Source organism: Mesoplodon densirostris, chromosome 10 (genome assembly GCF_025265405.1).
Source record: "Mesoplodon densirostris isolate mMesDen1 chromosome 10, mMesDen1 primary haplotype, whole genome shotgun sequence".
Lineage (NCBI taxonomy): Eukaryota > Metazoa > Chordata > Mammalia > Artiodactyla > Ziphiidae > Mesoplodon > Mesoplodon densirostris.
Window position 1 is genome coordinate 6,492,608 of NC_082670.1, and position 26,690 is coordinate 6,519,297.

Below are 26,690 nucleotides of genomic sequence, written 5' to 3' on the forward strand. Positions count from 1 at the left end.
AAACAGCCACCCAAATCCAGGAAATGCAGAGTCCCAAGCAATATAAACCCAAGGAGAAACACGCCAAGACACACCGTAATCAAATAGACAAAAATAAAAGAAAAATTATTAAAAGCAACAAGGGAAAAACAACAAATAACATACAAGGGAACTCCCATATGGTTAACAGATGATTTCTCAGCAAGCCAGAGGGGGTGGCACAATATATTTAAAGTGCTGAAAGGGAAGAACCTACGACCAAGATTACTCTACCCAGCAAGGATCTCATTCAGATTCGACGGAGAAATCAAAAGCTCTGCAGACAAGCAAAAGCTAAGAGAATTCAGCACCACGAAACCAGCTCTACAACAAATGCTAAAGGAACTTCTCTAAGTGGGAGACACAAGAGAAGAAAAGGACCTACAAAAACAAACCCAAAACAAATAAGAAAATAGTAATAGGAACATACATATCGATAATTACCTTAAATATGAATGGATTAAGTGCTCCAGCCAAAAGACACAGGCTTGCTGAGTGGATAGAAAAACAAGACCCACATATATACAGTCTACAATAGACCCACTTCAGACCTAGGGACACATACAGACTGAAAGTGAGGGGATGGAAAAGATATTCCATGCAAATGGAAATCAAAAAAAAGCTGTAGTAGCAATACTCATATCAGATAAAATAGACTTTAAAATAAAGAATGTTACAAGAGACAAGGAAGGACACTATATAATGATCAAGCGATCAATCCAAGAAGAAGATAGAACAATTATAAATATATACGGACCCAACACAGGAGCACCTCAATACATAAGGTAAATGCTAACAGTTATAAAAGAAGAAATCGACAGTAACACAATAATAGGGGGACTTTAACACCTCACTTACACCAATGGACAGACCATCCAGACAGAAAATTAATAAGGAAACCAAGCTTTAAATGACACACTAGACCAGATAGATTTAATTGATATTTATAGGACATTCCATCCAAAAACAACACATCACATATTCTTCTCAAGTATGCACGGAACATTCCCCAGGATAGATCACATCTTGGGTCACAAATCAAGCCTCAGTAAATTTAAGAGAATTGATATATCAAGCATCTTTTCTAACCACAATGCTATGAGATTAGAAATCAATTACAGGGAAAAAAACGTAAAAAACACAAACACATGGAGGCTAAGCAATACATTACTAAAAAACAAAGAGATCACTGAAGAAATCAAAGAGGAAATAAAAAAATACCTAGAGACAAATGACAATGAAAACACAATGATCCAAAACCTATGGGATGCAACAAAAGCAGTTCTAAGAGGGAAGTTTACAGCTATACAAGCCTACCTCAAGAAACAAGGAAAACTCAAATAAACAACCTAACCTTACACCTAAAGGAACTAGAGAAAGAAGAACAAACAAAACCCAAACGTAGCAGAAGGGAAGAAATCATAAAGATCAGAGCAGAAATAAATGAAATCGAAACAAAGAAAACAATAGCAAAGATCAATAAAACTAAAAGCTGGTTCTTTGAGAAGATAAACAAAATTGATAAGCCATTAGCCAGACTCATCAAGAAAAAGAGGGAGAGGACTCAAATCAATAAAATTAGAAATGAAAAAGGAGAAGTTACAACAGACACCGCAGAAATACAAAGCATCCTAAGAGACTACTACAAGCAACTATGCCAATAAAATGGACAACCTGGAAGAAATGGACAAATTCTTAGAAAGGTATAACCTTCCAAGACTGAACCAGGAAAAAATAGAAAATATGATCAGACCAATCACAAGTAATGAAATTGAAACTGTGATTAAAAATCTTCCAACAAACAAAAGTCCAGGACCAGATGGCTTCACAGGTGAATTCTATCAAACATTTAGAGAAGAGGTGACACCCATCCTTCTCAAACTCTTCCAAAAAATTGCAGAGGAAGGAACACTCCCAAACTCATTCTATGAAGCCACCATCACCCTGATACCAAAACCAGACAAAGATACTACAAAAAAAAAAAAGAAAATTACAGACCAATATCACTGATGACTATAGATACAAAAATCCTCAACAAAACACTAGTGAACAGAATCCAGCAACACATTAAAAGGATCATACACCACGATCAAGTGGGATTTATCCCAGGGATGCAAGGATTCTTCAACATATGCAAATCAATGTGATACACCATATTAACAAACTGAAGAATAAAAACCATATGATCATCTCAATAGATGCAGAAAAAGCTTTTGACAAAATTCAACATCCACTTATGATAAAAACTCTCCAGAAAGTGGGCACAGAGGGAACCTACATCAACATAATAAAGACCATATATGACAAACCCACAGCAAACATCATTCTCAATGGTGAAAAACTAAAAGCATTTCCTCTAAGATCAGGAACAAGACAAGGATGTCCACTCTTGCCACTATTATTCAACATAGTTTTTAAAGTGCTAGCCACAGCAATCAGAGAAGAAAAAGAAATAAAAGGAATACAAATTGGAAAAGAAGAAGTAAAACTGTCACTGTTTGCAGATGACATGATATTATACATAGAGAATCCTAAACATGCCACCAGAAAACTCCTAGAGCTAATCAATGAATTTGGTAATGATTCAGGATACAAAATTAATGCACAGAAATCTCTTGCATTCCTATACACTAATGATGAAAAATCTGAAAGAGAAATTAAGGAAACATTCCCATTTACCATTGCAACAAAAAGAATAAAATACCTAGGAATAAACCTACCTAGGAAAACAAAAGACCTGTATGCAGAAAACTGTAAGACACTGATGAAAGAAATTAAAGATGATACAAACAGATGGAGAGATATACCATGTTCTTGGATTGGAAGAATCAATACTGTGAAAATGACTATACTACCCAAAGCAATCTACAGATTCAATGCAATCCCTATCAAATTACTAATGGCATTTTTTACAGAACTAGAACAAAAAATATTAAAATTTGTATAGAGATACAAAAGACCCCAAATAGCCAAAGCAGTCTTGAGGGAAAAAAACAGAGCTGGAGGAATCAGACTCTCTGACTTCAGACTATACTATAAAGCTACAGTAATCAAAAAACTATGGTACTGGCACAAAAACAGAAACATAGATCAATGGAACAAGATACAAAGTGCAGAGATAAACCCATGCACCTATGGTCAACTGATCTATGACAAAGGAGGCAAGGATATACAATGGAGAAAAGACAGTCCCTTCAATAAGTGGTGCTGGGAAAACTGGACAGCTACATGTAAAAGAATGAAATTGAAACACTCCCTAACACCATACACAAAAACTAAACTCAAAATGGATTAGGGACCTAAATGTAAGACTGGACACTATAAAACTCTTAGAGGAAAACATAGGAAGAACACCCTTTGATATAAATCACAGCAAGATCTTTTTTAACCCACTTCCTAGAATAATGGAAATAAAAACAAAAATAAACAAATGGGACATACTGAAGCTTCAAAGCTTTTGCACAGCAAAGGAAACTATAAACAAGACGAAAAGACAACCCTCAGAATGGGAGAAAATATTTGCAAACGAATCAACGGACAAAGGATTAACCTCCAAAATATATCAACAGCTCATGCAGCTGTATACTAAAAAACAAACAACCCAATGCAAAAATGGGCAGAAGACCTAAATAGACATTTCTCCAAAGAAGACATACAGATGGCCATGAAGCACATGAAAAGCTGCTCAACATCACTAATTATTAGAGAAATGCAAATCAAAACTACAATGAGGTATCACCTCATACCAGTTAGAATGGACATCATCAGAAAATCTACAAACAACAAATGGGAAAAGGGAACCCTCTTGCACTGCTGGTGGGATTGTAAATTGATACAGCCACTATGAAGAACAGTATGGAGGTTTCTTAAAAAACTAAAAATAGAACTACCATACGACCCAGCAATCCCACTACTGGGCATATACCCTGAGAAAACCATAATTCAAAAAGACACATGCACCCCAATGTTCACTGCAGCACTATTTACAATAGCCAGGTCATGGACGCAACCTAAATGCCCAGTGACAGACAAATGGATAAAGAAGATGTGGTACATATACCCAGTGGAATATTATTCAGCCATAAAAAGGAACGAAACTGGGTCACTGTAGAAACCTGGATGGATCTATAGTCTGTCATACACAGTGAAGTAAGTCAGAAAGAGAAAAAACAAATATCGTTTATTAACGCCTATATGTGGAATCTAGAAAAATGGTACAGATGAACTGGTTTTCAAAGGAGAAACTGAGACACAGATGTAGAGAACAAACGTATGGACATCAAGGGGGGAAAGTGGGGAGGGTGTGTGTGTGTGGTGGTGTGATGAATTGGGAGATTGCGATTGACATATGTACACTAATATGTATAAAATAGATAGCTAATAAGAACCTGCTGTATAAGAAAAGTAAAATAAAATTTTAAAAAAAAAGGAATATTTCAGAGGTGGGCTGTGCACTTTCAACAGGATGCTGGTAACATTCTGTCTTCATTTATCAGCAGGAATACTTTCATAAAGAGAAATTTCCCCTCGACAACTATTTGGTTACTCTGAGATATGCTCATATGAAAGGCAGAATAAAACATTTGATTATTTCTCTTTATTCACCAGTTTCAAAAATAATGGTTTGGTTTCCTAAATTTGCTAAAGGTTTTTTTTTTTTTGGTATGTTTCCATGCATTCCTATGACTCATAGGAATATTTGAAGTTTTTAATCCATTGCAGTATTTGCCCTCCCTGATGCTGAAATCATCCTATCTATTTCCAGGGAGAGCCTATTTACCTTGGCTCTGGAATGCTTCAGTCCAAACCCCAGTGCTCCTTAGTAGCTTCTTTGCTTTCTAGTTAGACCTGATGCTCCAGGCTCTTCTTGTCCATTTCCTGACCCAGACTAGGAATCAGCAGGTCTCTAAACACCACTGGTATTTAGAGACTGAGCACTAAGGGTCAGTCATCATTTCTAGCCCTTTGAGTGGACAAGGCTAGGAAATAGGTATTTTTGTGAAAAGAAAAGAAACATCTTAAATTCACATTCATAATCAAACTTAAATTCAGGGGACTTCCTTGGTGGCTCAGTGGTTAAGAATCCTCCTGCCAATGCAGGGGACGAGTTTGAGCCCTGGTCCGGGAAGATTCCACATGCCACGGAGAACTAAGCCTGTGCACCATAACTACTGAGCCTGCGCTCTAGAGCCCGCAAGCCACAACTACTGAGACTGCGCGCCTAGAGACCGTGCACCGCAACGAAGAGAAGCCCCCGCTCGCCACAACAAGAGAAAGCCCGCGCACCGCAACAAAGACCCAACACAGCCCAAAATAAATAAATAAATGAATTTTTTTTTAAAAAAACCTTAAATTCGGGACTACAGGATTTTTAATTACCCTCCTGTCTTTATGTTTCTTTTTCAATTCTCAAAATACCAACAGAGTTACTCATTTGCTTTATCACCAAGTCAATGAAATAACAATACCAGTGCCAGAATTAACAAAATTACTGAAAATAATTTCAGGGATTTTTTTTTTTAACTTTCTGCTCTGAAGGGTATTCCACTAGAAATGTACACAGTCAAATTACTGCGTTTTAAAGTTACCTGGAAGAATTTCTCTGCGTGGCAATGCCACCATCTAGGAAAATAGGTTTGCTTTTTTACATGTTACTTGATTTTTAGGGATTGCTCCTTAAAATTTAATTTTCTTTTAAATTATGTAACGTATTTACATGGCTCCCAAACTACATCTAAAAATATATATATTCAAAAAAGTCTAGCTTCTACCACTATCTTTTGAATCCTATTCCTGCTATCACTTTCTTTAGAGAATTATTTTTACATTTTTATCCTGCCATTGGCTTAAGGATATACATCTACATGTATACATAGGTATGTGTATGTATATACACAGACGCATATATAAACATATATGTGTGTATATACACATATGTATAAATATATTTCAATTCCTTCTTAAACAGAAACATGATATACAGACTTTTCTTATTTCACTTTGAGTCATGCTGATTAACACACACACACCCACAACGTATATAATCTTTCTCTATGTGGTCATGCAGTCTATTTGTTCTCTCTTTTGGGTATCTCTTTCAGTATTTTAAAAAAGTTGGCGCTTTTGTTCTCATGGTTATGTTTACACTAATACTTCTTACAATACCCTGGTCTCCACTCTGGCTACTGTCTGTTGGTTCCCTACTCTAAGCAAGATTAGTATTAGGTGGTCACCTCTTCTGTCTCTAGCCTTTCCCTCGCCCTCAGAATCTAATCTGCAATAGCATCCTTTCCCTCCCAGTTAATACTGATAAGGCAACAACTGAGGACAGTCTCCTTTTCATATGCCCTCCCCTCTCCTTCCATTTTCTGATAGGCTGTATCTACATGGGCAGAAGACAGAGCCACCGCATGTGACCTGGTTAGGCTCTCTCCCTTATAGCCATTGTTTAGCCTTAAATTACACGTTATAGTAAGTGAATTTGTACCGTCACCTCTCTAACAGCCCATTAATGACAATAATTTAAACAACAAATAGGCCCATCTGGTATGTGTTTGTTTTTATGCTGGTATTTTTGGCTAAGGTATACGGTTGACACCTACTACAAAAGGAAGACTATAGGGCTTCCCTGGTGGCGCAGTGGTTGAGAGTCCGCCTGCCGATGCAGGGGACACGGGTTCGTGCCCCGGTCCAGAAAGATCCCACATGGCGCGGAGCGGCTGGGCCCGTGGGCTGTGGCCGCTGAGCCTGCGCGTCTGGAGCCTGTGCTCCACAACAGGAGAGGCCACAACAGTGAGAGGCCCGTGTACCGCAAAAAAAAAAAAAAAAAAAAAAAAGGGAAGACTATAAACCAACATCTGTTTATTTGTTATATGAATATTATTTCTGGGGTGAAAATTCTCAGAGCAAAGCACAGCACCAATGAAGCTTGGTTTCCGATGTATAACACCCCATAAAATTAAATATACAGTTAATTTTTCTCAAGTTGAAATTAATAACAAGCGCTCAGGTAATGTGCTTCAAGACAGTGCCTGGCACTAAATGCTTCCAAATGTTAGCAATTGTTCATAATGTTCGTACAGTCACTGTAATATTTACATTAAAGATGTAACTTGATAGTATTAGAGAGGAAATGAGAGACCGATGTAGTATTTAAAATTTTCTTTCCATCACAAAATGGTCAGTCCCACAAGTTTTTTTTTCTCACAAGTTTTAAAACCGTTATCATACATACATGAATCTATTACATGCCACATGGGATCGACTTCTTCCTGATACTTAATACCCTGACAGCTACTCTTACAACCTAACAAAAATGAGATCAGATGTCAAATGAAATTCTTGTCTGTGCTGCCTTTTAAGGGACTTTATCTTTTTATCAGTACAACCCACATTCAGATGCAGTAATAAGAACCCTCACACCTCCTGTAACTACTGTACTTATTTTAACAAAATTTTTTGCCTCAATTTTAATCAACATTTCCTCCATTTTTTCCCTCTTTCTCTAACATCTATTTTTCTTTCTCAGTTCAAGTATCAGCCCCCTTCTGAAGATTTCCCTCCCAGCTCAGCTGGGAGTTATCTCCTCTTCTGAGATCTCAATCACTTTGTGCTTCTTTTATCATAATAATTTCACCATTACAATCTGTTCTCCGCAGACTGTAAATTCCTGAAGGTAGAGACGGTTTCGTATCTATTTTTGCGTACCCAGTGTGACAGACAGCTCTGGATCCATCCCCCTCCTCTCCTCCTCTCAACACCCAAATACCACGTGCTGGTAAACCTGCGCGTAACAGACACAGCTAGCCGTCGCCCACCTGCCGTCCTTTCCGCTGCATGAAGTGCACGCACCACGGCTGGAGCGTGAGCCCGGGGTGAGAGCAGCACGGCAGTGCAGAAGGAGGAGAAGCTGGAGGAAGAGCTGACGTCCTGGGGCTGCCACACCAGCCCCAGGCTGTGGCTGCTGTGAGAGGAAAGTAAGCACTTAGGAAAGCCACTCTCCTCAGGTGTCTGTCACTAGTGACCAAACACCTTCCTTATGATACACCAAGGTATTCAGGAACCAGTCAATAAAGCAGTCAGAGACTGAGGTTTGCTGAAGATGAGTTCGTGCAGGACTGCACAGCCCCTAAGCACTTCATAAACGCTGACCTGCACGGCCTCCCCTGTGTCCCACACGAGAGAGGCCCCGGCGTCTCTGCAGCTGGAAAGATAACAGTGCAGAAGATCACGCCTTTACTCGCTGACACAACCAGACAGGCTCACTGGAGGGGCCCTGCCGGGATCTCTGTTCATAGTATTTACTGGAATCGGGGGGAATAAAAGAGCTGTGTGCAGCTGGGAGCAGGACAGTCAACTGTCCTGAAATACTACCAAACACAAAAAGAGAGCTTAAAATATTATAATAGAACATGGATAATTTAAGTAATGCTGCCACCGTGTGGCACTTATTCCCTTCTTTTAGAAAGAAAATTTTATAAAGAAAAAGTTTATCGTTGCCGCGTGTGTTAACTTTTAAAAATATATAAACTATAAACGAGTTTCCTTTTAAATGCTAGCCAGATTTTCTTCAAGTGAACCACATTTAAGTGACCTAGGGAAGACAAAACTTAAGGACCTGCTGTGTGGCACATGGAACCATATACAATATCATGTAATAACCTGTAATGGAAAAGAATCTAACAAAGAATATACATATATATGTACGGGTGTGCGTGTGTATATATATATATATGTGTAACTGAATCACTCTGCTGTACACCTGAAACACTGTAAATCAACTGTACTTCAATTTAAATAAAAAAGATGAAACTTGTAGGAAGCCCTGACAGCCCTGCCTCCCTGTCCCTCCGGTCCAGCCGTGCGACGCTGGGGAAAGACCACTTTTATTAAATAGAGGATGTTTTTATTTGGGCCAAGATAGAAAAGAACAGTAAGTAATGCACATATCTATTCAAATCTAAATCTCTAAAATGCTTTCAGCTTTTCTCTCGTAATTTGAGGGGAAAGGTTAGTGTGTAACAGACAGAAAAGGCAGCCGAGCCTGATGTACAGGAAAGCTTCCAGGAGACACTAAAAAAGACGGACCGGGGAGGTGACTGCGTGAAAGGACGGCATCAAGTTCTTTTCAAGAAGAGGAGTCATGCAACCAATTAGCTGGCGAGAGCGCAAACGCAGCAGACGAAATATTTTTGAGCCCTTCAGAGACCATTCTTCGGTGACTACATGAGCCTGCCCTGCTGCGTAAAGGCTGGGCCCCTGTCTGTCTTACTCAGGGATACAGCGCTGGTTCCTGACAGGAGGTCTCACACAAGATAAGTGCTGAAGACAGTTTGTTTCACTTTCTATAATAAGCTTACATCTGTCATACCCAGTGTGAAAATTTTATTCTTTAGTAAACATTTTCCTGAGATGTCTATGCCATTTGCTTAGCAAATCGCTGTTCTCCCTAAAGATATTAAAAACTGAACCAAAACTCATTCAAAGTATTGCAAATTCTGAATACAATTTTAATTTGATTTTACTTGCTCCCATCTTTCTCTTAATAATAACAGTTACCAACACCTGCCTAACATCGACATACCAGGGATTTAAAAAAATGATACATTACTTAATCCTCACAAAAACTCTGCAGTATGCATTATTGTTCCCGTTTTAAAAAAGAGGAAACTAGGCCTTAATAAAGCAAATAATCACAGCTAGGAAGAGGGATACCACGATTTGAGCCCAGATACGTCACATGTCCAGCTCCAAGGCCCATGTTCTTTTACGCTTCAGCACAGCCCTGTCTCCAAAGAGACCCTGGAGGGCTGAACAACGTGGAACCCAGTAACTAACTGCTCTCCTCTCAGGCACACGCCCGTCTTCTCTCGGCCCCAGTTAACAGAGGTGTTGGCTTCAAAAGGGAGTGAGCTCTTCAGTATAACATATTCCGCAGCATAAATGAAATAACACTTCTTTCATCATCTATTCAAGACTCAGTCTTGCTTGTACAGCCCTTTCACAGGAACCACCTACATTATCTAATGAGCACTCAGCCACTAATCAGCTGTGTGACCTTCTGCACATTTCTTTCCATCTCTGGGATCAGTGAAGCGGGGGTGGGGGTGGGTGGGTGGGTGTTGGATTAGAGAAGCCATCTTAATTCCAAAATTCTATGCTTCTTTTAATATAAAGTAGGCCTTTAGATATACATTTACAAACTTTTAAAAAATAAAAGCTATTTAGCATTTCAAATTAACCAGACTGGCAAAAAATAAATAAAGATGACTTATGAAAGGATGCTGGAAAAGCCAGGTTTTAGGCCAAGCTCTGTTAATTGTGCTTTTTAATCATATTAAGTACCTACCCTACAATGCACAAGACATTCTTTCAGGCACTTTGAACACAACAGAGCATAAGAAAGCTAAGTGTCTGGGCTTCCCTGGTGGTGCAGTGGTTGGGAGTCCGCCTGCCAATGCAGGGGACATGGGTTCGTGCCCTGGTCCAGGAAGATCCCACATACCATGGAGCGGCTGGGCCCGTGAGCCATAGCCGCTGAGCCTGCGTGTCCGGAGCCTGTGCTCCGCAACGGGAGAGGCCACAACAGTGAGAGGCCCGCGTACCGCAAAAAAAAAAGGTAAGTGTCTATATTCTAGGGAGGACAACGGGCAATAACTAAGCAAAGAGTAAGGAAAATACCGGTAGTAATAAGAGCTCATGGAAGGCAGAATTCAAGATGGTCCCTGAGAGCACCACCCCTAGGATATACACACCTCTCAGTTATTCGGTCAAACCCTACCGAGGTGCTGTTGTATAGCTATTCTGCAGGTTTACCTAAAGCCCCGAATAAGCTGACTTTAAGAAAAGGAGATTATCCCTAGAGGGCCTGACTCCATCAGGTAAGTCCTTAACAGGGAGGGGACTCTTCTTGGTAAGAGAGGTTTAAAGCATGAAAGGGAGACTTCACTTATGTCTTTGAAGAAGGAAGGGGCCATGTGGCAGGGAATATGGGTGGCCTCTAGGAGCTGAGAGCGGCCCCGGCCAACAGCAAGCAAGGAAATGGGAACTTTGTCTACCTGGGCAAGGAACTGAGTCCTGCCAAAATCCTGTGAGTCAGAAAGAGGACCCTGAGCACCAATTAAGAATGGAGCCTAGACAGCTCCTTGATTTTAACCTTGTAAGACCGTGAGCAGAGCAGAGTACCCACCATGCTGTGCCCAGACTTTATTCCCACTACTTTATCCTCACTATTGAATTGTTAATAATCTTTACATAGCGTGATGAGGGAACAGTCTATGGTTAATCTTCTGTCTGTGGGATAATTATTCTTACTCTACAACAGCAACAGTAATGATGACAAAGATAACTAATGGTTATTCCTAGGGACCAGAAAATATTCTAAGATACACACACCTTTAATCTTCACACTAACCCCGTGAAGCAGGTATTAGGCAGACTGAGTCTCCTGAACCCAGCAATGGTGTGTAATGCTGCAGCTCTGTTTGTTTTCAGTGCTCTGTGCCACAGGCTTTCTGTACTGTTAAAGGGTTTATGGAAAGGTTCTCTCCTTTTAGCAGGTTTAGCCTGCCTGCTTGGTTGGAGTCTCATTTGAAAATAAAACCCCGGGAATTCTCTGACAGTCCAATGGTTAGGACTTGGTGCTCTCACTGCCAGGGGGTTCAATCACTGGCCGGGGAACTAAGATCCTGCAAGCCGTGAGGCCAAAAAAAAGAAAAAAAAAGAAAAAAAAGAAATAAAAGAAAACCCTAACTTCCACAAAATCACAAAACTGCTTGTGTAACATCATTTACCATCTACCCAACAGCAGCTTGGGATGTTACTATTCAACGCACAGTGAACCAATTATACATGTGCAAAAATCACCGTCAAACGAAACAGAACGGCAGGCTAGTGCATCAGGACTGTTGGGACATAGCACACAAGGTGGGGTGGGAGATGGTAAGGCTAGAAAGATAGGAGCCGGGTCACAGAAGGATGCTGGGCTTTGTCCTGTAGACAGAAATGATATCAAAGGTTTTTAAAAAGTTAACGTCAGAGCGCTCTGGCAGCAGGGTGAAGACTGGATTTGACTGGGTTGATAGAGCAGGCACACCAATCAGAAAGGACAGAGATTTGCTAGGCAACATTTGGAAGGCCTGACCACTGAATGTAACCTAAGGGGGAGGGAAGAGCCAAGGGCGATTCTCATGTTTTAACTTGAGTGCTTTGGGTAGATGCTGCTGCCCCAAATGAGAAAAAAGATATAGAAAATGGGTCTGCACAACTGAGCCATTCACCTGTAAAATCACTTTTTTCATTATATCTCATTTTATACATGAAAACCTGAGCTCAACAGACAGTACACACCCGAGAGCAGGCACCAGAACTGGAGCCCAAGGCGCCTGCTGTCTACCCTCGTGCACCCTCCATTCATGTCAATGCCTCTGAATACTTTGTATATTTTATGAACACATGAACAGAAATCATAGATTTTATAACTAGGGAATTTCCCTTCCGTATATTAACACGCTAACAATTAGGGCAGTCTTTTTACAAAATAGGTTTCAAATACTCACTTCAAATTCTTTCACAAAATAACGGGTTTCACCTTGGATAACTGGTCTGTGATCTAACAGTCTTGAATGAATTTCTCCGAGATCTGTAAAGACAAAATGAAATTCACGGTCAATCCACGCTAAGTGGCACCATCTCTAGCTTGTTTTACTCTTCCTGTTCCCATAAACGTATGAAGGTTAAAATCCAGTTCGGACTATGGATTATCCAGTCAGTAACTTGGTAAAGTACTTTTGAGGGCAATTTGGCAATATCTAATAAAGTTGAAGACGTATACCTAGCAATTTCATGACCAAGTATGTGCCCTAGAAAAACTCTTAAACAAAGGAAAGAGAAATGCATAATGTTTACTACCGCATGAATATAACGTCAAAAGAGAAAAAAAGGGGAACGACCTAACATACTCATAGGATGGATATTACAAATCAGTGAGTGAAAATGAATACAGTGGGGTTACATTTATTAACAAGGATAAATCCCACAAATAAAATGTTAAGCAAAAAAGCAGCTTTCAGAAGGATAGAGCCATTTATATAAACTTTCAAAATACGCAAAATCACTTCCTGTTGGGACATATACAGAAGCCATAAAGCTATAAAGAAATGCACGAGAACGATAAACACCAAATTCAAGACAGCGGTTACCTTAGAGGAGGGAGGGCCGTGCAATGAGAGCAAAGGGCACGATGGGGCTCTTCACGTGTGTTTATTAATATGGGTGGTGCGTGTTCATTGTAAGTCTTTATAAGTCATAATTAAGGAAAAAATGTTCTGAATTTTAACTGTTTTTGGTGAGTCATCCCGGGGTATATTCTGCTCTGATACCACTTACCACACTGTCCTGAAATTTCCTCTCTACTCCAGTGAGTATCTCAGAGACCAAATTGTTTGTATCATCCACAGAGGGTTAACATACATTTTTCTATATGACTGAGAAGCCATTACACTGATTTTGGGATATCTGCGTCTGTGGCCTGATGTAATGGGAATTTACTTAGTCTTTGGAGAATTCAATTCTGTTCACAAGTGGATAATGATCACTTCTGAAACCCTGACTGCGCTCCAAAACTTAAGATGTGAAGATTAGGGGGAAAAAGATTCTGAAACACACAAGACCACAGAAATTAAGCTGGTTTTGTAATAACATTATAACAACAGAACAAACACATTATAATAATTCAGAGTTGCAGGTATCCCAAGGATTACAAACTCTCTCAGTTTAATCATGTAAAGGTAAGCCACATATTTCCACATAAACTCAATCCTAGCCCTGCTACAGGCAAAGCACTCTTTTGTTGTTTGTTAACAAGACAAAAGATATAATCCTTTGTTCTCCGAAGTTCATACTCTAACGTGGGAGTTAGACAATCTCTTCACATAAAAGACAGAAATAAGCACTTCAACAGACTATGAGACGAGAAAAGACACAGTAAACTGCAGATCTCTCATTATCTAATAAAGTTCTGGCCCTGGATTTGCAGCCCTTTAATGTAGTACGTGGATCTCTTTGCCCATCATAAGGAACAATTTACTGCAGAGTAAATTCTTCTGATAACACCCACATCGCTACCACTGTCACCTCACTGCTTCTCAAATCCATCCCTTCTGTTCCATCCTTGCTTGTCTTGGACTATTTCAACAGAGTGAGTCACACCCCTCTTCAACCCACTCCATGTACAGTCAGTTCTGCTTATCTGCAGGACAGTAGGCCCTTTGTATTCCCTGATTCTGCAGTTACAAATTCACTTTATAAAGTAGGCTAGTTCACAAATGAGCAACCTGCAAGATGAGGATCCACTCTACCTGCCTGAGTCCTCTATTTAAAACACAGATCTAACCACAAGACTCTTGTACTTGTTGTTCCATAACAATATGGAACATTCAACAAGAAGTCCAATCTCCTTAAAAGGCAAGAATTCTTCTTCGGTCTGATTCCCACGTGTAGTTTCCCAGACATGCCATGCTGACTCAGGCCTCCACGCCTTTGCTCATGCTGTTCCAAACTAAGTCCAAAATATCCTTGCCCTCTTTTCTCAACTACTAACCCTTTATTCTTCAAGACTCAGGTCAGACACTCCATGCCCCAGGAAGCTCCCCGTCTCCTAACAGCCAACCACAGCCCAGAAATCCTCAAAGACCTGGGGCCTAAGTATTGAAATCATTTATTTATATATTTCCCTTTCACTAGACCCTGGCAATAAAACTCGACACGTATATTTTCACAATTGACAGTCTTCAAGTAAGATGAACTAAAAACAGATTTTCATAATGAAAATAGTAAATGGTTCCACAAAAAAACCCAAGAAGGTTCTAGACATATTTTCAATTATAACTCAATTTTGAATTAACCTGAAAAACTTCCTTTGAATTACCTTCTTTTAAAGAAAGTACTACATCTGAAACTAATATATTGTAAATCAACTGTACTTCAATTAAAAAAAAAGAAGTACTACATCAAAAGCACAAACTTCTGTGCATCAAAGGACACAATCAACAGAGTGAAAAGGCAACCCATGGAATGGGAGAAAATATATGCAAATCATGGCTGTGAAGTGGCTAATATCCGGAATAGAAAAAGACCTCCTATAATTCAACAACAACAAAACACACTACCTGATTAAAAAATGGGCAAAACACTTGAACAGACATTTCTCCAAATAAGATTTACAAACGTCTAGTAGGCACATAAAAAGATGTTCAACATCATTAACCTTAGGGAAATGCAAATCAAAACTACAAGATACTGGGACTTCCCTGGTGGTCCAGTGGGTAAGACACCGAGCTCCCAGGGCAGGGGGCCCGGGTTCGATCCCTGGTCAGGGAACTAGATCCCATGTGCCGCAACTAAGACCTGGCGAAGCCAAAATAAATAAATAAATATTAAAAAAACAAAAACGAAACTACAAGATACTACCTCACACCCATTAGAAAGGCCACTACCAAAGAAACAGAAAATAACAAGTATTGGGCTTCCCTGGTGGCGCAGTGGTTGAGAGTCCGCCTGCCGATGCAGGGGATACGGGTTCGTGCCCCGGTCTGGGAAGATCCCACATGCCGCGGAGAGGCTGGGCCTGTGAGCCATGGCCGCTGGGCCTGTGCGTCCGGAGCCTGTGCTCCGCAATGGGGGAGGCCACAACAGTGAGAGGCCCGCGTACAGCAAAAAAAAAAAAAAAAAAAAAAAAAAAGAAAATAACAAGTATTTGTTTAGGTTGTGGAGAACACTTGTGAACTGTTGGTGGAATGTAAAACTGTTCAGCCACTATGGAAAACAGTATAGTAGCTGCTCACAGTTACAAATAGATTTATCATTTGATCCAGCAATTCAGCTGTGGGTATATATCCAAAACAACTGAAAGCAAGAACTTGATTTTTGTACATCCATGCTCACAAGGGCCAAAAATGGGAAGCAATCCCAGTGTCCATCCATGGGTGAATGTATACCCAAAATATATGTATGTGTGTGTGTGTGTGTGTGTGTACAATGAAATATCTGAATCATATTCAGCTTTAAAAAGGAAGGAAATTCTGACACATGCACGATTTTACTTATATGAAGTACCTAAAGTAGCCACATTCAGAAACAGAAAGTAAAATGGTGGCTGGCTGGGGCGGGGGAAAGGGGAGACTGGGGAGTCCGTGTTCAACGGGTACACACAGCTTCAGTCTGGGAAGATGAAATAGTTATGGAGCTGGATGGTGGTGACGGTTTCACAACAACGTGAAACGTACCAATGCCGCTGAATTGTATGCTAAAATATGATTAAGGGAAACTTTATATTCATGTATTTTACCGTAATTAAAAAAAATTTAATAGTTCACTAAGATTGCACATGTAAACAATTATAATTAACGCCTAACACCCATGCAATACGCCCACTAGATTTGAGACACCTGAATTCTAACTAACTAGATTTGAGACACCTGAATTCTACACAAACCTGACAGATACGGTTAAAATTCAATAGGCATGAACACGAGGATGCCATTCCCTGGGCAGCGCTGAGGGGCGCTGGAATCCTACAAGGGCTTCAACACTGCAAGACGGTAGGGCTGCCAGCAGAAGCGAGGGGGTTAAGAGGACGGAGATGAGGCGGTGCGGTATTTAACTGGCAAAGATCTTCCTGCAGGAAACAGTTGTTTAGAGCCCGAAGAATCAAACCAATTCAGGTTCTGTGAGAATCCGGGCTGTAACTAGGTTGTGACCTTCTCCCAGCTCAAAGCAGACGGGACGAGTGGACATCGGTACACGTGTTGGGGGCCTTTCGTGTTTTAAGATGCCTTCATGTTTTCTCGTTTCTACCTTGCACGACCCAGGAGCAGACAGGGTCAGAGCGAACGACCTAGGCACACACCTCCTAAGCGGCCTGCCTGGGTGCGCGGGCTCTTCCCGACTCCCAAGTTCAGGGCATCACACGTGGGTCGCGAGCCCGCGTCCACGGCAGCTCCACGCAGGGTCCCGGGCTGGGGGAGGGGAGACGGCAGCCGGACGGCTCCCGGCTGCAGCTTCTACGAGGAAGCAGGAGGGGCTAGGGCGGTTTGCTGTTACTGGGAGGCACCTGGCGCGGGGAAACAGGCGCCAATGCGCAAAGACCCCTACCCCCACCCACCGCAAACGCCAGGCCGCCCGGGAGCCGGGGGTCGACCTGGGTCCCGCCGCGCTGGGACCACCGTGCCGAGAACCCTAGTACTCCGTACCCTTGATAATGAGGTGGGCTGGCGAGCCCGCGGCCCCCAGCGAGTCCTTCTTCTTGCTGCCGCCGCCGCCGCCGCCCGGGGCGGCCTCACAAACCTCGGGGGTCTCCGTCCCTCCGCCGCTCATCCCGGCCAGCTCCGCCCACCCGCGGCCGCGCTGCGCCTGCGCAAACCTACGCGGCCCGCTTTCCCCGCGCGGGGTTTTGGCGTCATCAAAGGGCATCGGGGAAGCTGAGTCTACCCAGCGGGCGGTTCCCATAAAGCCACTATGGTGTGGCCAGGGACGTGAGCTTGAAGAAGCCGGTGCCGCCATGCTGGGTTAGGGCAGATGCTGCCGTAATAGGAAGGTGTCTGAAAGTTAGAGCTAAATTTATTCCTCCCTAAACCTGCTGGAATTTATCGTGGTTTAGAGAGGTTGGCGGAGAGGGGATCTAGTCATAGATGAATATGAATAATAGTGGTGTAAATACATTATCTGTATTATTACCTGCCACCGGTATTTAATGGAGGTTGTTGACGTGCATGCTTTGCCACATTTGCTCATCATGGCAACTGCGGGAAACAGTTTTGTCATTTCTTTCTAACAAAAGAAGAAACAGGATTAGAGATTAACTAATTTGCCCAAATCACTTCTCAGACTCATTCATGCCCATGTAAAGAGCAAAAACGTCTGTTCTTGGCATTTGTATTTACAAAATCTCAACCAGTTGTTATAGGGGCTAAGATAAAATAAATGCATGTAATTATGGAAGGGACCATAATTTGCTAGGCTGCTTTGATTCGTAGCCTTGAAGAGACAAATCTGGTGCTGACAGATTTGTATCTAGTGCTGCTGTTTGGTAAACTCCTTACAGTTGGTCTTGTATTCTCAACAAGTTGTCATTCCCTTCCTGGCACAGGCCCTCCCCCATAGCCTCTGCTTTAGCTCCTGCCTGAAGTACCTAGATAATAGTAATTGATGCAATTTTCCTGAGGTGTTTCGCAGATGTGAACCCACCCCCACCAAATGGGGTAGAACAAAAGTAGAACATGTTAACTACTTGATGACTATGAGCACGTAGCCCCAGGCCTCCTGGAGCCTAAGGACTGATAAAGTTAACCCCTGTGACACCACCCTGTTCCTTCATCATCAGCCAATCAGAGTATTGTGCACGATCTGATCGCGTATCCTGCAGACCCCTCCCCCCACCTTGCACTTGGCCTTTAAAAATGCTTTGCCGAAACCCTTCAGAGAGTAGGAGGCTTTTTAGGACGTGAGCCACCATGTCTCTTTGCATGGCCTTGCAATCAACCTTTCTCTGCTCCAAACGCCGACGTTTCGTCGGGCACATGAACTTGCGTTAATATTTGTGCCTGTTCAAACAACAGACGGTGCAAATTTTCAGTGACTCCTTCATCTCCTGTGTTCACGCAGCGGTTCTTTCTAAGAATCATCTCTTAAACTCTCCCTTCTCCCTCCTCTCTTCCTGCACTGTCCTTACCCTCAAGGGTCTCTCAGTCACCAACATTTACAGTCTAGGGCCTTGTATATGATAGGATGGAGTTAAGTGCAGCACATGTGTGGGACACCTGGGGCAGGAGGTGGCCAGGAACGATTTCCCAGAGGAGGTATATTTTGTCTTCGGACCTGAAATGTTGTGTAAGTCATGTGGGGTGCACTGAAGATGGAACTTGGGGTTTTCTAGCACAGGAATAACAAAGAAGCATAAAATAGATGAATTCATAAATAGAATGTGAACTTGGTTAATTGTATGTTATTGGGTCTGGCTTCTAACCTTTTTATTTCCCTCGCTTTGGCATTAACCTCTAGAAAACGTAATTATTTTTAAAGCCCCTCATTATCCTCCCCACTTCTAGGCACTTTTCGTATTCAAGTTTTCTTCTGCATCTGCCAGACTAAATCTTCTCTAAGCTTGGCTTCTTAGTTTCTTTGAACTACTGAAAAACCTGGGAAGACTTAACACTGAGCAGGACACTGTGGGGTTCCTGGGCACAAAATTCTGTGTCCCTCATTTCTCGATTACAGAAAATAGGTTTCATTCAGCCTCCATGACCTTCCCAGAGTCCCAACTAGCAGGTTCAAACAGTTGCTAATTAGGGAAGGGAGGGGATGCGGAGACAACAGAGGAACCCTGAAAAGAAACAGTAATGTCAGAAGTTCCTTAATGGTCCAGTGGATAGGACTCAGCGCTTTCACTGCAGTGGCCTGGGGTTCAATCCCAGGTTCCCCTGGTCTGGGAACTAAGATTCCTTAAGCCATGCAGTGTGGCCAAAAAAAAAAAAAAAAAAAAAAAATAGCGCAGCCTTGGGGCAGGGATACATAACAATATCTTTGCTGATACTGAAACCCCTACCAGGTGGGAGAAATTAACCGTAATAAGCAGGTTGACTCCAGACCGGTTAGAACCAGAAGGTTGATGATGCTGACTCCCACTTACTTCCCCACCAAGTGGACAATCAGAAGAATGTCCACCAGCTGATCACGCCCTCTTTGAATCATTACTATAAGACTTCTCACTACCCCCTCTAGATTGGGACACACAGTTCTGAGAGCAGGAGTCTGCTGTGGCCTCCTTTGCTTGGCAAAGCAATAAAGCTATTTTCTACTTCACCCAAAACTCTGTCTCCAAGATTTAATTTGGTGTCGGGGTACAGAAGCCAGATTCGGCTTCAGGCTCCCTCTAGTACAGTGAGGTTGATACTTCTCCCACATTAACGTGGCTGTTAAAATTGCAGATTCTGGGTTCTGCCTCCCCAGATTCTGCTTCAGTAGTTCTGGGGTAGCTGCTACCTCCCCGTACCCAATTGCCAGTTGATTATGATATAAGAATTCCAGGTGCAGTAGTTAAGACTTTGGAATCAGACAGAACTGGGTTCAGATTCTGACTGTGCCACTTGCCTGATGTTCCTTTTCTACAGAATAGCAATAAGATATCCATATTATAAAGTTGTGGTGATTAAAGAAGTTAATACCTGTAAAGTACTTAGAACAGTGCTTGGCACAGCAAATGCTCAATAAATACTATTTCAATAACCTCTGTCTCCTTATAAAGCCCTGTATAATCTGCGCTTTCTCCTAATCCACCTTTATTTGCCATAACTATAATGTCTTGAAAGTGTTTTGCGCTTTACGATTTATAAAATGTCATCACACATAACATACCATCTTCTCATTATTCTAGTTGGGATAAATATTAAAATACCCATTTTCAGATACAGAAGCTAAGGATCAGAGAATGTGGGAGAGTCTCTAAGATGGCTGCGATGTTTCCTCCCTTCCCGCCCATCAAGAGATGGAGTTTGTTTCCCCTCCCCTGGAGTCTGAACTGACCTTGTGACTTGCTTTGATGGGTAGAACATGGTGGGCCTTAAGTCACCTGGCAGTTTCTGCTTTTGCTCTTGTCAGGAAGTCTAGGCTGTCCTGCTGGGGAGAGGCCGTGTTGTGGAGAAGCATGGGAAGATGAGACATCCCCTGCAGAGAGAGGCTTTATAGGTGAGAACAGAGGCCCCCTAGCAGCCAAGTGTGAGGGAGGCCTTCTTGGATCTTTCAGCCCAGCCATCAGCCAAGCTGAATGCAGTCCCATGAACTGCAGTGGAGTGGATACCACCACATGAAGCCAGAAAACTGCCTAATCAACCCACAGTGTTATGGAAACAGGAGGGAAGGGGGCAGGGCACAACCTCTAAAAGAATGACATAGGGCTTCCCTGGTGGCACAGTGGTTGAGAGTCCACCTGCCAATGCAGGGGACATGGGTTTGTGCCCCGGTCCGGGAAGATCCCACATGCCGGGCCCGTGAGCCATGGCCGCTGAGCCTGCACATCCGGAGCCTGTGCTCCGCAACGGGAGAGGCCACAACAGTGAGAGGCCCGCGTACCGCAAAAAAAAAAAAAAAAAAAGAATGACATAGCCACTGAGGATATGACAAAAACTGGCTAGAAACCATTAGGTCAAAGACGGTGGAAGATTCGACTTCCAGTGGACCTTGAGCCTCATTATATGCTCATTGTAATACATCAGCTAAATGACACACCCATCAGCACCATGACAGTTCTGAGGCTGACTATAAAAGGCCAAAAAGTGGGCGGTGGCCCAAGTCCTGGAAATCCCCGCCCCTTCCCCAAAATAGTTGGAATAATCCTCCCACTCATTAGCCTATAAAATTACCCAGCCCATAAAAACTAACCACCTGATATTTTGGGGCCTCTTGCCTTCTAAGATGGCCCACACTGTCTGTGAAATGTGTTTCTTCCATGGCCACTCTAGCCTTTTGAGACAGGCCACATTCTGTCTATGGAATGTGTATCTCCCTAAATAAATTCATTTCTTGCCTATCACTTTGTCTCTCACTGAATTCTTTCTATGCTGAGACATAAAGAACCTGAGCTTCATTAAGTCCTGAGACCAGGTGTGATTTCAATTAAAAGACAGTGGGTTCCACGTCCCAATCTGAATTGTGCGGTTTTATTATGAGAAATAATAAATTTTTGTTGTTTTAATCCACTAAGGTAGGTGTGTGTGTGTGTATAAATTATGCCCACCTCTTATAGAAAGGATTTCACGTGGTTTACAATGATCTGTAAATGTACTCCCACAAGATGGTACCATAGTTATCAAATAGCAGAACCATGGTCAGAGCCCTGGTCTATGGACCAAGGCTGGTGCATTCTAAAACAGCAGAGCTCCAGCAGCTGGGGGTAGGGGTGGGGGACGTGGTCTCTCCACTGTGTCATGACTGTGCCAGACATTATTTCTGCCTCTTTCTTTTTAGACACCCCCTCCTGGAATGTTTTCCTTGCCCCTTCTGCCTGTTCAATGAATTGAATCAACTTTATTTTTGTTGTATAATAAAGAACTTGGCTGATCCTTGTCCCTGGTTCCTGGAAGATAACCTCTAAATCCTTGGAATTTCCCAAGTGATGGGAGTGGCTTTGTTATTCTTGGTGGGCCGGAGGTTATGCTAAAGCGCTCACTCATGTGGGGTCCGGGATGGTTTCAGGATGGGGGCTGGCCATGCATGAAAGACCACCATGTGATTAAAGGGTTGAGGCTTTGAGCCATGTAATATCAGCTTGACTTCTGGCGAGGAGAGTGGGCTGGGTGTTGAGTTCAGTCATTTGGGCAATGATACATCAACCATGTCTTCACAGTGAAACCCCAGTAAAAACCTTCTGGACAGCCCGGGTGACCTTCCTGGTTGGTAGCCATACTTTAATGTGCCAAGAGGGTGAGGCAAACTGAGGACCCAGAAGCTTAGCGTTTGGGACCCTCCCAGACCTCGCCCTATGCATCTATTCATTTGGCTGGTCTTGATTTGTATCATTTACAATAAAATTGTAATCATAAGTACCGCACTTTCCTGCATTCTGTGAGTCATTCTAGTGACTTATTGAAACTGAAAGGGTAAAGTGAGACCTCCTGACATTTGTAGACAGCTGGACAGAAGCTCAGGTGGCCTGGGAACCGCCAGAGCTTGTGGAGCCTTCTGGAGTCTATGAGGTCTGGGCTGACTCTGGGAGTCAGTGTCAGAACTTGCTGTAATTGAACAAACACTTACATGGCACTTAGGACAGGCCAGCTAATGTTGTACGTGCTCTACACAGGCTGATCCAGTTAGGGTTCATGGCAGTCCTCTGAAGTTGGCAGCATTATTATTCTCCCCATTTGACAGGTGAGGAGGCTGAGGCATAGAGACGTTAAATGCCCAGCTGGTTTGGGGCAGAAACAAGCTGGTCCCTGCGTACGTGTTTAAGTGTAGGTGGTGGATAAAGTAGAAAGCAGGGGAGGGTGATCTGGAGAGAAGGAAGAAGAAAGCCATACTACCTCTAACTGGCCTTTTCATTTCCTCATTAAACACGTTTAACAAATATGGATTGAGCACTTTCCGAGTGCCAAGCGCAGTGCTAAGGGCTGGGATATAGCACTGACCCAGCCTTTTCCTCCCCTCACAGAGGTGACATCTACCAGAGGGGACAATATTAAATCCCTATGCAATGACTTTCCTGCAATTCTGTTGCTTACAGCCTGTAGATACACGTTCCAGCTGTTTGATTGTTTTCTTCCGCCCAGTACTGCGTTGCGTTGTTCTCTGGGATGGTCAGGTCCAGAGTACACCTCTGTTTCTTTCTCCTCTTTTACAGAAATCTTTAAACTGAAGCTCAGACAGAAAAGAGCAACTGAAAGAAAAGTTCCAGTGGCAGAGCCCTCCTGCCACATACCTTGGGCTGGGGTCCGGGCTGCTCTGTGTCCGTGCTCTTTGACCCATGGAATCTCAGAGTTTTGAGGACAAAAAGGACTCTGTCATCTCCCTGAAGGGCTTGTGTTATCTCTAGTTGTCTCTGGATTGATGAGATGTTTCCTGTATTATTTAAATAAAACTTGTATTGAGATAATTGTAGATTCTCATCCAGTTGTAAGACATAATACAGAGATTCGTCATACACTTTGCCTGATTTCCCTCCACTGGTAACATTTTTTAAATGTGAATATCATAACCTAGATATTGACATTGATACAGTTCATCAATCTTATTTAGATTTCCCTAGTTTTACCTGTACTCATTGTGTGTGTGTATTATGTTCTGTATAATTTTATCACATGTGTAGGTTTATGTACATGTCAACACAGTCAAGATATTGCACAGCTCCAGAGCCATAAAGATCCCCCTTGGCACCTTTTTGTAACCACACCTACCTTCCTCCCTGCCCTACGCCATCCCCTGGCAACCTATGATGTATCCTCCATTTCTAACTCATTGTCATTTCAAAAACATCACCTAAATGGAATCATACACAAAGCACTTCTCCTGTTTTAAGAGTAGCTGTTCTCCCCTGCACAGCGCTCTATGCTTGATCCTATTTTTAGAGACTCTCAGTATCAGACACTTCTGAACCATGGAATGGTAAAGGGATTTTGCCAATTATTGTGCTTCTTGAGAGTTAAGGCATCTAAAACATGGAAATAATGCTGATTTAGAAGAAGTAAATTGCTGACTTCAGGGTAAATTATTTGCTAACTCCTTATTGAACCTTATAAAAATTAGAAAATAAAAATAAAATGTGTATTTAATTTCATGCCTCTTGAGAACAAAATTAAAACTCATTTCTTAGTATAAGCCCATCAAGGATAAGCATAGCTGCGGGAGTGGGCTCCTAAATTTATTTTGCTTTTTATCAAATCCACTTCATGAGATTTCCTCTGGACATTTTCTATTGGAGTTCCTGTTTATCCTTTTTTGTCTAACCTAGTTTTGAAGTGGGTTAAAAAATTAAAAATGGAAGAAACTGATGAAAATAAAGGAGGGGAAAAGATTAGACAGTCTTTTGGGGTAAAATACTAAATATTACTGTGTGTTAATCATATGAAGTTTTGGAAATGCCTCTGGCATGCTAAGCCCAGAGGCTGTGTGGTATGAAATAACGCGCTGGGTATTGGCATTGGCAGCGACTAGGCAGCGACTTTACAGTCCTGGACTGATCCTTCTTGGACTGAATCCTGCTTGTGCTTCTTAGAGCTGCTTCCGGTGTAGCTCCATCACTTGGAGAACATGCAGTGCTTTACCGCGAGAGTTGCTACAGAGAGAAACTCCTGGGACAGAGCCAGCCAATCAGAACTCAGGATGCTCCATCACCAGGCTAGGCCCACCTCCAGAAAACTGGACTTAGCTATGCAAAAAGACAGGAGCAAGAGTTTTTGGATGAGTGCAGCTGCTCTGTGTCTGACTGTTGCCCAAGCTTCGGACAGGTGTAGTATAATGGTTCTCATGGTGGGGTCACCACACCAGACCTCTTGAATCAGAAACTCCAGCGGGGACCCAGCAATCTGTGTTTTGAGAAGCCTCAGGTGATTACCACTCATGCTCAAGGCTGAGAACCACTGCTTTCATGTAATGTCTGTCACACATGCCTCAAACTTCTGACAATGACAGTCAACTCTACATTTCTTTCATCTAGGTCTCAGGGCTCAAGTCAAATGCCGAACAGTCGGGAACTGGTAAGGTCAACCCGAGGGTTAAGCATTTCTAAGGGTTTTTAAGATAAGGGTGTGTGCGTGTGTGTGTGTGTGTTGCAGGAGATTGGGAAAACTGGGGCAGTGGAGGAAGGATAACCCACCTTGCACGAACAGACTGGTTCATGGACTGCACCAAAGAAACTTTGGAATTTGTAATCAGATGGCTGGAAGTTTGTGGTCTTGGTCAAAGCAGGCCTGGGGCCTTGCTGTTTAGAGCGATGCTTTGTCAGGTTAGTTGTGTGGCTACTGTATTTCAAGCTTAACTTGGACAGACAGGCCTGCCAGGCACAAATTTCTCAAGCAGATGATGTTCGGCAAGGCATAAATTATCCATGGCAAGACCGCGAGGACAGATGACCCTTAGCAGAAATGGCAAGCCAGGTCCGCAGGATCTCTAATACAGCTGGCTAGCCCTAGGGACCCAGCCTCTCTGAAGTGGAACAGACAGCACAGATGAGCCATCAAATAAACTCGCCAGGCTGGAAGAGATGTGACGCTTTCATTCTCCCCACAAAGAAACGAAAGTTTAAAAGATGAAAATATTCCTAAAGGAATCACGATAATGGAAGAAGAAACCCTTGAGACATAATAGCAAAAATGGCCAACATCTCAAATTCTCCTGACTTCCTGTCTCCCTTCTTTTGGCCTCTCTCGTAAGTGAAAGATGAGTTTTGCTAGATAAGGTAGCCGTTGGAATTAGTTTTATTCATCGGCGGCAGGGAGAATAAAGGAAGAGCCTGCAGGAATATGGGCTCTAGCAACAAGTAATCATGATTACAAAATCAAATTCCCCATCTCATCTCTGATATGCCTGTATGTAACCCTAGAGCTGGGCTTCAGTGTTATAAATCCAGCATACAAGACATGGAGCAGATAGAGCCCCTTGTGTATCGAAAAGCTCTGGCCAGCAAGAGCAATATATGATAGCAAATGTCTCCCCACTTTTTCAATAAAATTCACCCAGAGCTCCAGGAAGAGTTGGGAATGTAATTCAGCTTCAATAAATCAAGACTAAAATTAAGATGGCCAGATATGTAGCAGCCTCCTCAGGTGTATGGAGAATTTCAAATTTAGTGCCCTGGTAATGGGTAGGAGCAGGTTATCTCATTATGGAGAGAAAGAAGTAATATCGCTCTCTGGAGCTAAAAAGCGAAATGCTCAGATCCACAAGACCACCATATCTCTGCCAAAGCTAGATTAATATTAAAGTTTGTGTAACATCTGACTTTTTTTTTTTTTAAAGGAATGAAGTCTAATGATAGAAAAAACATACATAAATGAAAAAGCTGTACTTCACCATCATTCTAATTTGGCTCCTTGTCAAGAGTTGTGTATTTTATCTCTCGGTGTGATGTACATGTACCTGATTGCAATAGAGTTCTATTCTTTCCTAACAATATCTGTGCTTAAATTTTT

General features: G+C 42.3%; 1 protein-coding gene across 5 annotated transcripts in view; it reads right to left on the reverse strand.

Moving 5' to 3' along the window:
* BLOC1S5 (biogenesis of lysosomal organelles complex 1 subunit 5) overlaps positions 1-17,423 on the reverse strand; it is a 42,504-nt gene extending 25,081 nt beyond the window's left edge. For all 5 annotated transcript variants that reach the window (XM_060110736.1, XM_060110740.1, XM_060110738.1 and 2 more), the window contains exons 1-2: positions 17,268-17,423; positions 12,576-12,658 (exon numbers count right to left, since the gene is read on the reverse strand). In XM_060110736.1, coding sequence (XP_059966719.1) covers positions 12,576-12,658; positions 17,268-17,391 — 207 coding nt within the window. In that variant the 5' untranslated portion in view covers positions 17,392-17,423. The remainder of the gene's footprint in view (positions 1-12,575; positions 12,659-17,267) is intronic.
* Positions 17,424-26,690: the final 9,267 nt, after the last annotated feature.